This window comes from Moschus berezovskii, chromosome 6 (assembly GCF_049115385.1).
Source record: "Moschus berezovskii isolate FMDL1 chromosome 6, NW_MosBer_1.0, whole genome shotgun sequence".
Taxonomy (NCBI): Eukaryota; Metazoa; Chordata; class Mammalia; order Artiodactyla; family Moschidae; genus Moschus; species Moschus berezovskii.
In genome coordinates, this window is record NC_142465.1 from 56,102,727 (window position 1) to 56,117,273 (window position 14,547).

The 14,547-nt window shown below is 37.4% G+C and overlaps 1 protein-coding gene across 3 annotated transcripts in view; it reads right to left on the reverse strand.

Annotated features, from left to right (window-relative positions):
• The window catches only part of USP15 (ubiquitin specific peptidase 15), a 145,029-nt gene that overhangs the window by 87,502 nt on the left and 42,980 nt on the right, over positions 1–14,547 (reverse strand). For 2 of the 3 annotated variants that reach the window (XM_055396118.2, XM_055396119.2), the window contains exon 4: positions 1,948–2,074. In XM_055396118.2, coding sequence (XP_055252093.1) covers positions 1,948–2,074 — 127 coding nt within the window. Of the gene's footprint in view, positions 1–1,947; positions 2,075–2,749; positions 2,819–14,547 lie in introns of those variants that run through there. The other variant, XM_055396120.2, reaches the window with a different exon arrangement.

A 14,547-nucleotide genomic window follows, 5' to 3' on the forward strand; every position in this document is an offset into this window, starting at 1 on the left:
GTTTTAGCTAAATAAAGAGAGGGAGAATAAAAAATTCATACATAATATATGTCAGAAACATTAGGATTAACCAAGCATTAGGTACTGAAGAATGGTACTACTTCATGAAAATTATGGGTTAAAAGTATTTTCTTGCAGTGAAACGGCTAAGTGGTGAAAGTCAAATGTACTTATGAAATTCAGAAATATTTTATTTAAAATAAAGTGTATCTAATGACTGATTTCAACAAGGAAAGTCACACAGGTGTAATTCATAAATTTGCTAATCTCGCTTTCTTGCTGAGTTCTACATTAAGTGTTATGTCCTTCTCCAGTGACCATTTACATTTTCCAATAAGATCAATTTTATTACCATTAATTTTCTTTTCCAAGAACTTTATTTGAAAATAACTACTATTTATAATTTTTATTTTCAGCTGTGTCATCAAAAAGTACTGCAATTGTTAGTAAATGCATAACCATGCATTTAAAAAGCAGTTTATTCAATATATTCCTTTTTAAAATTGAAGTATAATTGACATGCAGTATTATATTAGTATTAGGTGTGTGATATAATGGCTAAAAATTTATATACATCATTAAATGATCACCAATAATTTATCAATTGGTGATCCATCAATCAGCATACAGTTAAAAACATTTTTTCCCTTGTTACAAGAACTTTTAAAATTTACTTTCTTAACAATTTTCAAATTCGCAATATAATATTACTGATTACAGTCACCATGCTGTACATGAAATCCTCATGATTTATTTTATAACCAGAAGTTTATACCTCTTAATCTCCTTCACCCATTTCACCCAACCCCCAAACCCCACTCATCTGGCAGCTAATCTATTCTTTGAATCTATGAGCTTTGTTTTGTTTATTCAATACATCCTTGATCTAAAATTAAAATGTAGCTTTTAAGCAGAATTTTAAAAATTTACACGTATTTTAACATACATCTATTTGTGTAGATATGTAAATATACGGGCTCCCCTGGTGGCTCAGATGGTAGATATATAAACATATGCAGATATATAAATATATAGATGGAGTTAGGCACACACATTTGATACTGTAATTCTGTATCCTACTCATTATATTAAAAAAAAAATCAGTGAGTCATAATAATGCTAAGCCCACTGCCTTATTAGCTATTTATTGTATTTGGATTCCCAAGAATGAGAGAAAAAACAAATTAAACAAGTCATTTTTCATGCTAAGAAGGGTAAATTATAATTATTAATAATTACATTACCTGACAAAGTTTTACCTAAGCAAGTATTTAAAGTTCTACGTTAATTTATAATTCGTTACAAATATGACATATATTTTCAAATGCTAAATTAAAACTATAATTATTTGATTTTTTAAAAATAAAATGGCACAAATATTAGACTCATCTAATGAACTGTGGTGTTGGAGAAGACTCTTGAGAGTCCCTTGGACTGCAAGGAGATCCAACCAGTCCATTCTAAAGGAGATCAATCCTGGGTGTTCATTGGAAGGACTGATGCTAAAGCCGAAACTGCAATACTTGGGCCACCTCATGCAACGAGTTGACTCACTGGAAAAGACTCTGATGCTGGGAAAGCTTGGGGGCGGGAGGAGAAGGGGACGACCGAGAATGAGATGGCTGGATGGCATCACCGACTCTGTGGACATGAGTTTGAGTGAACTCCGGGAGTTGGTGATGGACAGGGAGGCCTGGCGTGCTGTGATTCATGGGGTCGCGGAGAGTCGGACACGACTGAGCAACTGAACTGAATAACGTAAAGCACATCTAGAAATGATAAAACAATTCAACTTTAAGCTATGACATATTGTATCAAGCTTGGAAATCTGTAATATCTAAGGATAAACCATTAAAATGGTTTTCATCTTAGCAGCATAGAGCAAATAGAATTTTAAATAAATTTCGAATAGCAGTGGTTTAACAAAGAAACAGGATCTTGTATTACCTATTGTGTCAGCTTTGCTAAATCTTCGTGTTACAACATTGTTCATGTTTCCATTTTCACAGAGCTTCAATTCTGTGAGATATACTTCTACTTTGCAGTGCTTTACAAACATACCCTGTTCAACCACCTAAAAAACAAAACAAACTAGTGTCAGCTATAGCTTGATATATCTTACTGTTTTGAATAACATATCTCTAAAAAGACTTCAGGAAAAGCAGATCTCCAGTGAAAAAACAGTAACTATTAAAACTCATCAATAGAAAAGATACTGGATGGCTGAAAAAGAAAGGAACATTTTTGGAAATATTAATATTTAACAGAATATGAACAATCATGATGCAAATATTAACAGACAGTATAGTTAGGCATTCTACTACTCTATGGAGATACTTTGGTATACTATAAATAATGAATACACTTAGTATTTATGATGAGGAAGTGCATGCAAAGTGTAAATACAATTCCGATTAAAGATACAGACATATTTTATCTTTTAGCACTTGATCTCAAGCAAAAAACCTTTAAAAACCACTTTAAATTTTATACAATTTCAGCTAGCAACAGCTATAATAACACTCTGTATGTTAAAACAAATCTTTTAAAACGGTAACTCCAAATTACTGTTGCCAAAATATTCAGCTATGCCCTGTAATTGATATGTTAGTTTTCCATCCTAAGATGACTTCGTTTGACCTTTAAATGCACACTGAGTAGTTCCAGGCAACAAATGAAAGGGGAAAAAAAGCTGCTAAACATGCAAGCAATAAAGCAGAAAGAGAAAAAATGTATATATTAGGGTCACCTTTTTAATAAGTATATTTCCTTTTGATCTTCTAAAGGTTAACTGTAGGATTTCAGTCATGAACACTGTTTCTGAAAATAGTAATCAGCCTGATACATGATACATTAGACAAATATGGCAAAAGGGAGGCTCCAAATGACTGCTGTATTCACTTGCTTAGCATCAGTTCAGTAAGGGACTCAAAATTTGTCTTTCACTTGCAGGGAAGTTGTTTCAGTTCAGAAAGTTCAAAGGTAGTTTGCTAGTATTTAAAATGTCCAATTCAATGCTAATTTTTATGATACTTTATCATATATATTCTCCTAATCATACTTGTTACATTCACATTTCTAAAGTATTAGTGTGCGATTCTGTAATGAACGCATAATATAAACTAGTATATTACTGTCTAAACCAGAACTAATTAAATTTGTTTTATATCATATTTGAAGTTAAGCATGAAGCAAAGCATTTTACATTATTTATAACATTAATGGAGCTATAAAGCTAGGAATCAAATATTCTTAACAATCAGAAATTTCTGCTCTGGGACTCAATATTCGAGTAAAAATCCTAAATTAAATTAGTTACTAATCATCAGTAGGTTGCCAAACTGAGGTACTCACAGGCCTCATTTTATGCAGGGGGCTGCGGGAGGAAATTCTAACAGTAGAGCAGGTAATGGGATAAGTAAACAGGATAAAATAAAAGAGAGAAAACCATCCATTATGATTTACACTGAGGTATGTATTCTCTCCCCTGGAGAAGGAAACGGTAACCCACTCCAGTATTCTTGCCTGGAGAATCCCATGGACAGAGAAGCCTGGTAGGCTACATGTCCACGGGGTAGCAAAGAGTCGGACACGACTGAGCGACGGAACGGAACGGAACGGATGTATTGTCTAAGTAAGCAGTTTCTTTTCCTGGAAAGAATCTGGTGATTTACCTGTCAGAAGTTCACTGTCAACAACAGAAAAACATTAATTCCCTATTTTACTACTATATACAACACAGACAACCAACAAGGATCTATGGTATAGCACAGGAAACTCTACTCACTATTCTGTGATAATCTACATGAGAAAAGAATCTAAATAAGGATGAATACATACACATGTATAACTGACTCATATTGCTATACACCCCAAACTAACATAACTCTGTAAATCAACTATACTCCAATAAACTAAAATTTTTAAAAAATCAAGATTATTTCAAAACCCACTCTTTATTAGGATTCAGAACTTTTTCATTTTTTTCTTTTCTCCAACATCTTACAGTGCTAATTAGCACTACTCAGAAAGTGTTCTTGCCTAGAGAATCCCAGGGACGGGGGAGCCTGGTGGGCTGCCGTCTATGGGGTCACACAGAGTCGGACACGACTGAAGTGACTTAGCAGCAGCAGAATAATATCACTGTATTTAGAAGATATTTTACTGTTTCCAAAAGTAGTGTATTAAAAAGCAGTTTTTTTAAGCAAGATAGGAATTTGTCCTCCAACAATTTTTATTTGAAAGAATCATACTACATGAATGATTAAAAGACTGAATACAAAAGCACTGCATCAGAAAAAAATTAGCATATTTATAGATTAGTGTCATAATATGTACATTATTTGTTCATTTAGTAACTTCTTTATATTTGTGTGAAGTATCCTATCTTCATTAAAAATGTTTGTGCTGAAAATAATCTTTAAAATGATGGCTATTAAGACTGTAACAGGAAGAAACAGGTTTATAAAACACAAGATACAAAGTTACATTTATCTATTTACTATAACCATTAAAATATACATTTGAAATAAGACAGGAAGGTGAATATTCAGAAATAACAGTTATGTTTCAGAATTAGAGATGACAGCTAAAGTGTTTTTTTCCTAGGTGAATTATAATATTTTTCTACATTATAGATAAGAAGCAAGCACAAGATGAAATCTATGCTTGGATTCTATTAATTCATGGCCACAATGAAGGTCAAGTTTCTTTACTAAGTTAGTTAGGGAAATACAAGTTAAAGTTGAATTAAAATAAACAATTTCCATTCATTCATTCTGCTTTGAATACTAGTGGGCAATCTGACTAAAGTCATGAAATATACCTGATAAACCTAACGTAGTCCACTCTTTACAGTGGCTTATGAACAAATTGACTTCAAGTGCCTACTTCTCCCCTCTTGGAAACAGGAAGTAATTTCTAAAGAAATCTGTTACTTCAAAACAATTTGATAACACTGGGCCTAAAGGGCACATTTAATATTTTTGAGGAGTTATACTCATTTTACCAGCATTTACTAAGTACCTATGCTCAGTGTTAGAAATACACAATGAATTAGACCCAGTCCTTGAAATCAGGGTAAGAACATCTAGTAGTAAAAAGACAGACAGACTAGTAGAGAAGTATAATACAAATATGAAATCACAGGTGTTAATGTATAACACAAATCTTACTTTTGATATTCTATACAAACATTTCAGGATACTTTAAAAACAAGAACACAAACATAACCATAACAATATTATCACACCTAAAGTATTAAAATGAATACCTTAATATCAAATATCCATTAAATTAAAACCAATTAAAATAAAAATGATTTTTAATATCAATCCAAATAAAGCCCAAACACTGCAATTGAGAAGTCTCAAGTGTCTTTTAACCAAAAACTTCACCATCTATCTTTTTATTCTTGCAATTTTTAGTGCGACTACTTCATAGATTGTGAGTTATATTCTAATAAGATGCAGATAATATCTGGTTGCCCCTCTTTTTATGATGTTGGTGGCTCAGATGGCAAAGAATCTGCCTGCAATGCAGGAGACCTGTGTTCAATCCCTGGGTCAGGAAGATCCCCTGGAGAAGGAAATGGCAACCCACTCCAGTATTCTTGCCTGGAGAATCCCATGGACAGAGGAGCCTGGTGGGCTACAGTCCATGAGGTCACAGACAGTCGGCCACGACTGAGTGACTACGCAGCAGCAGCAGACACTAAGTAACCAGCACCCAGAACAGAGGTGGGGCTTCCCTGGTGACTCAGTGGTAAAGAACTCATTTGCCAGTGAAGGAGATAACGGTTCAGTCCTTGGGTTGGGGAGATCCCCTGGAGAAAACAGCAACCCACTCCAGTACTCTTTTCCGGGAAATCCCATGGACAGAGGAGACTGGAGGGCTACAGTCCATGGGGTTGAAACAGAGTCAACAAAGCAACTAAACAACAACAGATCAGGGGTGGGCTGACTATGATCCATAGGTTAAAACTGACTCATCTTTTCATTTTTGTAACTAACACTTTACTGGAACACAGTTGTTCCCATTTGTTTACCTATCACCAATGGCTGTTTTTGCACCCAAAACAGCAGAGATGCTACTGCTGCTGCTGCTAAGTCACTTCAGTCGTGTCCGACTTGCCAAAGTGAACATTTTGACCCATAAAGCAGAAAAGATTTATTGTCTTTTACAGAATAAGTTTGGTGACCCTTTGACCATTAACTCATTAGGTCGTCTTCAATTTTGCTCAGCAGTGTTTGGTAATTTTCACTGTAGAAAAGCAGGTTTTGTTAAGTTTTATTTCTAAGTACTTTTATCTCTGAGAAACATTATTTTAAAATTCAACTTCGTTGATTATATATAATTGGTTTTTCTACTAATATATTTACCTTACATCCATCCCCCTTGTGAAACTTAATTAATTTTAATGGTTTATTTGGCACAGCTTTTGGAATTTTCAACATATACAATGATGTCTTCTAAAACATTACAATTTTACTTCATCTTCAATCCTTATTCTTTTAGTTTTTTTCATCGCATTACCAACTGGCTAAGACCTCTAATATAGTTATCCTTGTCTTGTCCCTGATATGAAAGGGACAGCTTTGAATACTCTACCAGTAAGTATTGTCTGCATAGCTTTCTATTTCTGGTTTTAAAAAAAATCATAAATTGAGTTTTATCAAATGCATTTACTGCATCTACTGAGATGGCTTTTCTACTTTATTCAGATAATACTAAAATTATAACAAGTGATTTTCAAAGTAAAATAAAAATTGTGTTTGAAAAAAATCCAGCCTGGCTATTTATTTTTAAACTTTTTATTTTGTACTGGAGTATAGCCAATTAACAATGTTGTGATAGTTTCAGGTGAACAGTGAAGCGACTCAGCTATTAGTATACATGTCTGCATTCTACTCCTGCAGCCTGGCCATTTTTAACTCCCTTTTTGCCCATTTCTGGCCTGGCTTGCTGCTGCTAAATCACTTCAGTCGTGTCCGACTCTGGGCGACCCCATAGACGGCAGCCCACCAGACTGCCCCGTCCCTGGGATTCTCCAGGCAAGAACACCGGAGTGGGTTGCCATTTCCTTCTCCAATGCATGAAAGCGAAAAGTGAAAGTGAAGTTGCTCAGTCGCGTCCAACTCTTAGCAACCCCATGGACTGCAGCCTACCAGGCTCCTCCGTCCATGGGATTTTCCAGGCAAGAGTACTGGAGTGGGGTGCCATCGCCTTCTCCACTGGCTTGCTAATACTGTGTTATTAAATATTTGGTAGAATATTCACTGGTGATGTCTTCTGGAGTTAACAGTCTTCTTTGTGAAAAGATGCTTATTTAATGATTTAGCTTCTTTATTCAGACATGGAAATTGAGATTTTCTATTTCTCACTCAATACTAGTGCATTCTTCTCTAGACATTTGACATTCTTTTAGACATCTGTCCACTTCACCTAAATTTTCACATTACATAAAATTGTTCAAAATCAATCTTTTAAAAATGTCTTTAACTCTGCCATGGTATCCCTCTTTTCATTCCTAATAGAGATGATTTGTGTCTATTTTCCTTTTATTATTGATCAGAGTCTTGCCAGGACTCATCTTTATTTTACTAGTCAAATTACAATGTTCTTTACAATGAGTCAACTTTGGTCATTTGATGCATTTTTTTTTTCTGTTTTATGTCTGCTGCTGCTGCTGCTAAGTCACTTCAGTCGTGTCCGACTCTGTGCGACCCCATAGACAGCAGCCGACCAGGCTCCGCCGTCCCTGGGATTCTCCAGGCAAGAACACTGGAGTGGGTTGCCATTTCCTTCTCCAATGCGTGAAAGTGAAAAGAGAAAGTGAAGTCGCTCAGTCGTGTCCGACCCTGAGCGACCCCACGGACTGCAGCCTGCCAGGCTCCTCCGTCCATGGGATTTTCCAGGCAAGAGTACTGGAGTGGCTTGCCATTGCCTTCTCCGGTTTTATGTCTACTACGTACTAGTTCTTGATTAGTCTTAATTTCCTTTTCTTCTTGAGACAACAGTCTTCCTTCTTTTGCAGTATTTACTTTAGTCATTCTTTTATGCTGTACAGTTAGCAATCAGTTCATAATATGTCTAATTTTACATGTTAATCTTCTATGACCAAAGAATTACTTAGAAGAATATTGTTTCACTTCTAGGTAGCTGAGAGATCATCTAGTTATCTTTTTGTTACTGACTTCCAAATTCCTTGAGTGACAGAAAATACACTGCATAATTTCTAGCATACAGGACTGGAATTTGCTTGATGGCCCAGCATGTGTTAAAAAATATTTGTATCCTGCACTAAGTGCAGTGCATGTCAATTAGGTCACAGCAGTTAATCACATTCAAATCTGCTTCCGAGCTTATTCATGTGTTATTGGCAGGCCTCTGTTCCTTTGCAACTGTTGGCAGAGACTTCGGTTCCTCATCATGTAAGTCTTTCCATAGGCTGCATGTATGACATATGGCTTCACTCAAGAGTAACTGATCCAAGAGAGAGCAAGAGAGCACTTCCAAGTTAGAAGTATCAGTATCTTTTATCAACTAATCTTGACAACATATAATACTATCACTTCTGCTGTATTTTACTAGTCACAGAGAGCAACTCTGGGATGATGCAGGTTACATAAGAGTATGAATAACAAGAGGTGGTGATAACCTGGATGCAATCTTCAAGGCTATCTCCCACAGTACACCCTCTGGTACCAATAAAGTTATTGTCCCTATCTCCAACATGCAAAATACACTCCACCCCTGCAAAGCCCCCAACTGGTCTCATCCCATTATAGCACCAACTCAAAGTTCAGAAACCTGTCATCTATATCTGATGAAGGTACAGATGAAGATCCTTGGGTATAAGTTCCTTAAGCATCTCGAGCATGGGCCTATAGATCTATAGGCCCGTGAACGAGAAGATAAATTTACTGCCCCACTTACACCCAAAATAAAATAGTGGGGAAGGCAGAAGATAATCTCAGACAGATATTTCTGTTAAAGTGGGGAAATGAAGGGGTACAAAGAAGTTATTAGTCTACAGAAATTCTGAAATCCACCTGAGCAAACACTGAAAGTTCCTTGATTAGGGTTCACTCTTGCCTTGACCTGAAAAAATGACTCTTCGTAACACCTGGTTCTGAGTTGCCTTCTTTCATGAAAGTTAGCACACGCTTGCAGTTAAGTAAATTCTTAGTCTGATTCCTGCTTGTATAAGTCTGGGAGGTCAAAGGTTTTTAAAATTTTATGCTGTAAAATTTTACAACCAAAATGGCAGTGGTTCTTGAAAACACTGTGGATCTTCACTGGATTTCACTGGAGTTTAACCCAGGAGGCAAAAGTCACAACCACAAATGTTCTCTAGGTAAGTCCTTTCTCAGTTCAGTTCGGTCGCTCAGTCGTGTCCGACTCTTAGCGACCCCATGAATCACAGCACGCCAGGCCCCCCTGTCCATCACCAACTCCCGGAGTACACTCAAACTCATGTCCACAGAGTCGGCGATGCCATCCAGCCATCTCATTCTCTGTCGTCCCCGTCTCCTCCCGACCCCAACCTTTCCCAGCATCAGAGTCTTTTCCAGTGAGTCAACTCGTCGCATGAGGTGGCCAAAGTATTGCAGTTTCAGCTTTAGCATCAGTCCCTCCAATGAACATCCAGGATTGATCTCCTTTAGAATGGACTGGTTGGATCTCCTTGCAGTATAAGGGACTCTCAAGAGTCTTCTCCAACACCACAGTTCAAAAGCATCGATTCTTCGGTGATCAGCTTTCTTCACAGTCCAACTCTCACATCCATACATGACCACGGGAAAAACCATTGCCTTGACTAGACGGACCTTGGTTGGCAAAGTAATGTCTCTGCTTTTTAATATACTATCAAGGTTGGTCATAACTTTCCTTCCAAGGAGTAAGCGTCTTTTAATTTCATGGCTGCAATCAGCATCTGCAGTGATTTTGGAGCCCAAAAAAATAAAGTCTGACACTGTTTCCACTGTTTTTCCATCTATTTCCCATGAAGTGATGGGACCAGATGCCATGATCTTGGTTTTCTGAATGTTGAGCTTCAAGCCAACCTTTTCACTCTCCTCTTTCACTTTCATCAAGAGGCTCTTTAGTTCCTCTTCACTTTCTGCCGGGTAGTGTCATCTGCATATCTGAGGTTATTGATATTTCTCCCAGCAATCTTGATTTCAGCTTGTGCTTCTTCCAGCCCAGCGTTCCTCATGATGTACTCTGCATATAAGTTAAATAAGCAAGGTGACAATATACAACCTTGACGTACACCTTTTCCTATTTGGAACCAGTCTGTTGTTCCATGTCCAGTTCTAACTGTTGCTTCCTGACCTGCATACAGGTTTCTCAAGAGGCAGGTCAGGTGGTCTGGGATTCCCATCTCTTTCAGAATGTTCCACAGTTTATTGTGATCTACACAGTCAAAGGCTTTGGCATAGTCATTGAAGCAGAAATAGATATTTTTCTGAAACTGTCTTGCTTTCTCCATGATCCAGCGGATGTTGGCAATTTGATCTCTGGTGCCTCTGCCTTTTCTAAAACCTGCTTGAACATCTGGGAGTTCACAGTTTACATACTGCTGAAGCCTGGCTTGGAGAATTTTGAGCATGACTTTACTAGCGTGTGAGATGAGTGCAATTGTGTGGTAGTTTGAGCATTCTTTGGCATTGCCTTTCTTTGGGATTGGAATGAAGACTGACCTTTTCCAGTCCTGTGGCCACTGCTGAGTTTTCCAAATCTGCTGGCATATTGAGTGCAGCACTTTCACAGCATCATCTTTCAAGACTTGAAATAGCTCAACTGGAATTCCATCACCACCACTAGCTTTGTTAGTAGTGATGCTTTCTAAGGCCCACTTGACTTCACATTCCAAGTCCTTTCTACTCTGGGTTTATATCGAGAAGGCTCAGGGACATCACCCTGAAGCTTCTTAGAAGCCCTACAGTCCTAAAAGCCATATATTGAAAGAAGTGTAAAGTACACCCTGAAATTCTTTAAAGGGCCTTTTTTTCTGAAGTGTACTGTGAGGCACCACCTTCGACTTTTCTGAGTTCTTAACAAAGAAATTTTACAGTCACAACCTTAGGTTTCAACTTTAGACCATGCTTTCTTGAGAACGTCTTGAGTATGATTTTTGCTTGGAAGCATTTCTTTGTTTCAGCATTGTTTGTCATCTGGAGAGGCTACATTTTCAAAACTAGCAAGTCTTGGCTCCTTTTTATTTAACAGTCCTTTCTTTAGCTTCTCTTTTCTCACATCTGACTAGAAGCAAAACAAGAAGAAACTCAGCAGTACTTTCAATGTTTTGGCAGATTATATTTTTTTACCTTTCAGTGACATGTTGTTAAAAGTTTCTTCCATCTTATGACAAAAATCGCCGGGTTCCAATAAGATTTTCCTAACTTTAAGATCTCACTGGCAGCCTCCTCAAAGTCTAACACTCTACTACTAATTTATTCAGGGCACTTTAGGCTTTCATTAATACTCTTTAAAATTCTCATAGCTTTTACCCACTTCCCAGTCCCAAAGCCACCACCACATCTCAAGTTTCTGTTACCATAACACACAACTCCCAGGTACCAAAATCAGTATTAGCTACCTGAGTATGTATGCTTACTTGCTCAGTCATGTCTGACTCTTTGCAACCCCATGGACTTAGCCCACCAGGCTCCTCTGTCCATGGAATTTTCCAGACAAGAACACTGGAGAGGGTTATCATTTCCTTCTCCAGGGAATCTTTCTGACCCAGGGGATCGAACCCAGGGTCTCATGTCTTCCAGCATTGGCAGGTGGACTCTTTACCACTGTGCCACTTGGGAAACCCATATTTAGCTACTTCAGTTCAGTTCAGTCGCTCAGTCGTGTCCAGCTCTTTGCGACCCCATGAATCACAGCACGCCAGGCCTCCCTGTCCATCACCAACTCCCAGAGTTCACTCAAACTCATGTCCATCGAGTCGGTGATGCCATCCAGCCATCTCATTCTCTGTCGTCCCCTTCTCCTCCTGCCCCCAATCCCTCCCAGCATCAGGGTCTTTTCCAATGAGTTCTCATTTATAGTATTTGCTTCTGCCAGTCAACATTTTTTCCTGTGTTTCCAAGCTTCCGTACAGAGTCAATTTTCATTCTGAAGACAATTTTTATTTCCACCGGTGCAAATATGCTGGTAACAAATCCTATCAACTTGTCTGAAAACAACTTTTTTCACTATTATTCTTAAGGATGCTTTCCAAGGTTACAGAATTCAAGGTTATTTTCTTTCAGTGTGTTGAAGATACGGCATTATTATTATATTTTACTTTGGCTTTCTCTTGAGAAAGCATCTGTCTTACCCTTACTTTGAAGGTAATAAATCTTTTTTTCTGGCTATTACCAGGAATATCTTTGTTTTCTTAACAGTTTTACTGTGTATGGTTTTGTCTGTATTTTTTCAGCTTGGGATTCATACCATTTCTTTAACCTATAGCATGATACCTTGCATCATATTTGGAAAATTCTCAACTATTACTTCCAATATTACTTTTACCCCATAGTCTTTCCTTTCCTTTGAGGAGACCACTTAAATCTGTTACACTTATTCATTGAATTCCACGTGTCCCTCTTTTTTCCTTATTTTCCACTCTTCAGTCTCTTTAAGCTTTAGTCTATTTTCTAATGGTGTTATCAATTTACACATTGTTTCTTTTTAGTCTTTCACCCAAATAACCACAGATACACAAATATGAACTGTTAATGTGTCAACTTTGTAACATGTTTCAAATAAATCCAAATATGGTTTGGTCTAATAACAAGCACTTAATTCTTAATGTTTTCATATTAGTGTTCAGTTTTAGAATTACATTTGGTTCTTTTCAACTTTTTTTTTTTTAACATAACAAGCACAATATTTTAAGGTTTCTGTCTAATACTTCTGTCATCTGGATTCCTCATGAACCTGTTTCCATTATCCATTGTTTCTCTTGGATTTTGGTTCCACTGTACTTCCTGCCTATTTGCCTGTTTTGTTTCTGGTCTTAAGCTGAATGCTTGATATTTTAAGTGAGACATTTTAGTGATGATTTGAGGCCTAGGAAGATGGTTAACTTTGTTTCTACATGAGAGTAGCGTAAGTACCAATTCTAGATTTCTTAATGCAATCAGAAATTAGTAAAATTTGAAGCTGGGCTTCAGATTCTAAAAAACCAGTCAAGTCTATTCTTTTAAGTAAGTTCTACTGACATCAGAATCTGTTCTTTATGTGAGTCTACTGGGATCAGAAGCATAGCAAAAATGGAAATTCCCAGACTTACTGATTAAAACTAGGATCGCGGCACCTAAGGTCCCATCACATCATGGCAAATAGATGGGAAATCAGTGACAGACTTTATTTTTGGGGGCTCCAAAATCACTGCAGATGGTGACTGCAGCCATGAAATTAAAAGACGCTTGCTCCTTGGAAGATAAGTGGTGACCAACCTAGACAGCATATTAAAAAGCAGAGACGTTACTTTGCCAACAAAGGTCCAGCTAGTCAAAGCTATGGTTTTTCCACTAGTCATGTACAGATGTGAAAGTTGGACTATAAAGAAAGCTGAGTGCTGAAAAACTGATGCTTTTGAACTGTGGTGCTGGAAAAGACTATTGAGAGTCTCTTGGACTGCAAGGAGATCCAACCAGTCCATCCTAATGGAAATCAGTCCTGAATATTCATTGGAAGGACTGATGCTGAAAGCTCAAACTCCAATACTTTGGCCACCTGATGTGAAGAACTGACTCATTAGAAAAGACCCTGATGCTGAGAAAGATTGAAGGCAGGAGGAGAAGGGGACAACAGAGGATGAGATGGCTGGATGGCATCAATGACTCAATGGACATGAGTGTGAGTAAACTCCGGGAGTTGGCGATGGACAGGGAGTCCTGGCGTGCTGCAGTCCATGGGGTCACAAAGAGTCGGACACAACTAAGTGACTGAACTGAACTGATTTAAGTTTGAAGGATACTCTAGATAATTTAATACACACTGAAGTTTGAAAATTATTTTACAAGCGAAACAAATTCCAACTGCCTCATTAAAAATAAATATATAGCCTCCCAATAGACTTCTTGGGCTTCCCTAGTGGCTCAGATGGTAAACAATCTGCCTATATTTGGGAGAATCCAGGTTAAATCCCTAGATAGGGAAGATCCCTGAAGAAGTGAATGGCTACCCACTCCAGTATACTTATCTGGGAAACCTCATGGAGAGAAAAGCCTGGCAGGTTTCAGTCGGACACGACTCAGCGACTAAACAACAAGACTTCTTAAACTTTTATTCCTTCTCCCTATATGAAGTCTTCATGATTTTTTATCTTCTTTAATTTGCTTATCAGACATAGATTTCAAGAAATGCCAGTAAGGCCTCTTTCAAGAAGAAATGTCAAAGGAGTTGTCAGCTGATCATTTTATTATATGATATTCTACATTTATTAAGGAAAAAGCACATGTCATTAATGTTGAATTAATACAAGTTAACACATTTGAAGATATTCTAGACATAGGTTTCTCTTGACCCAGGAATAAAAGT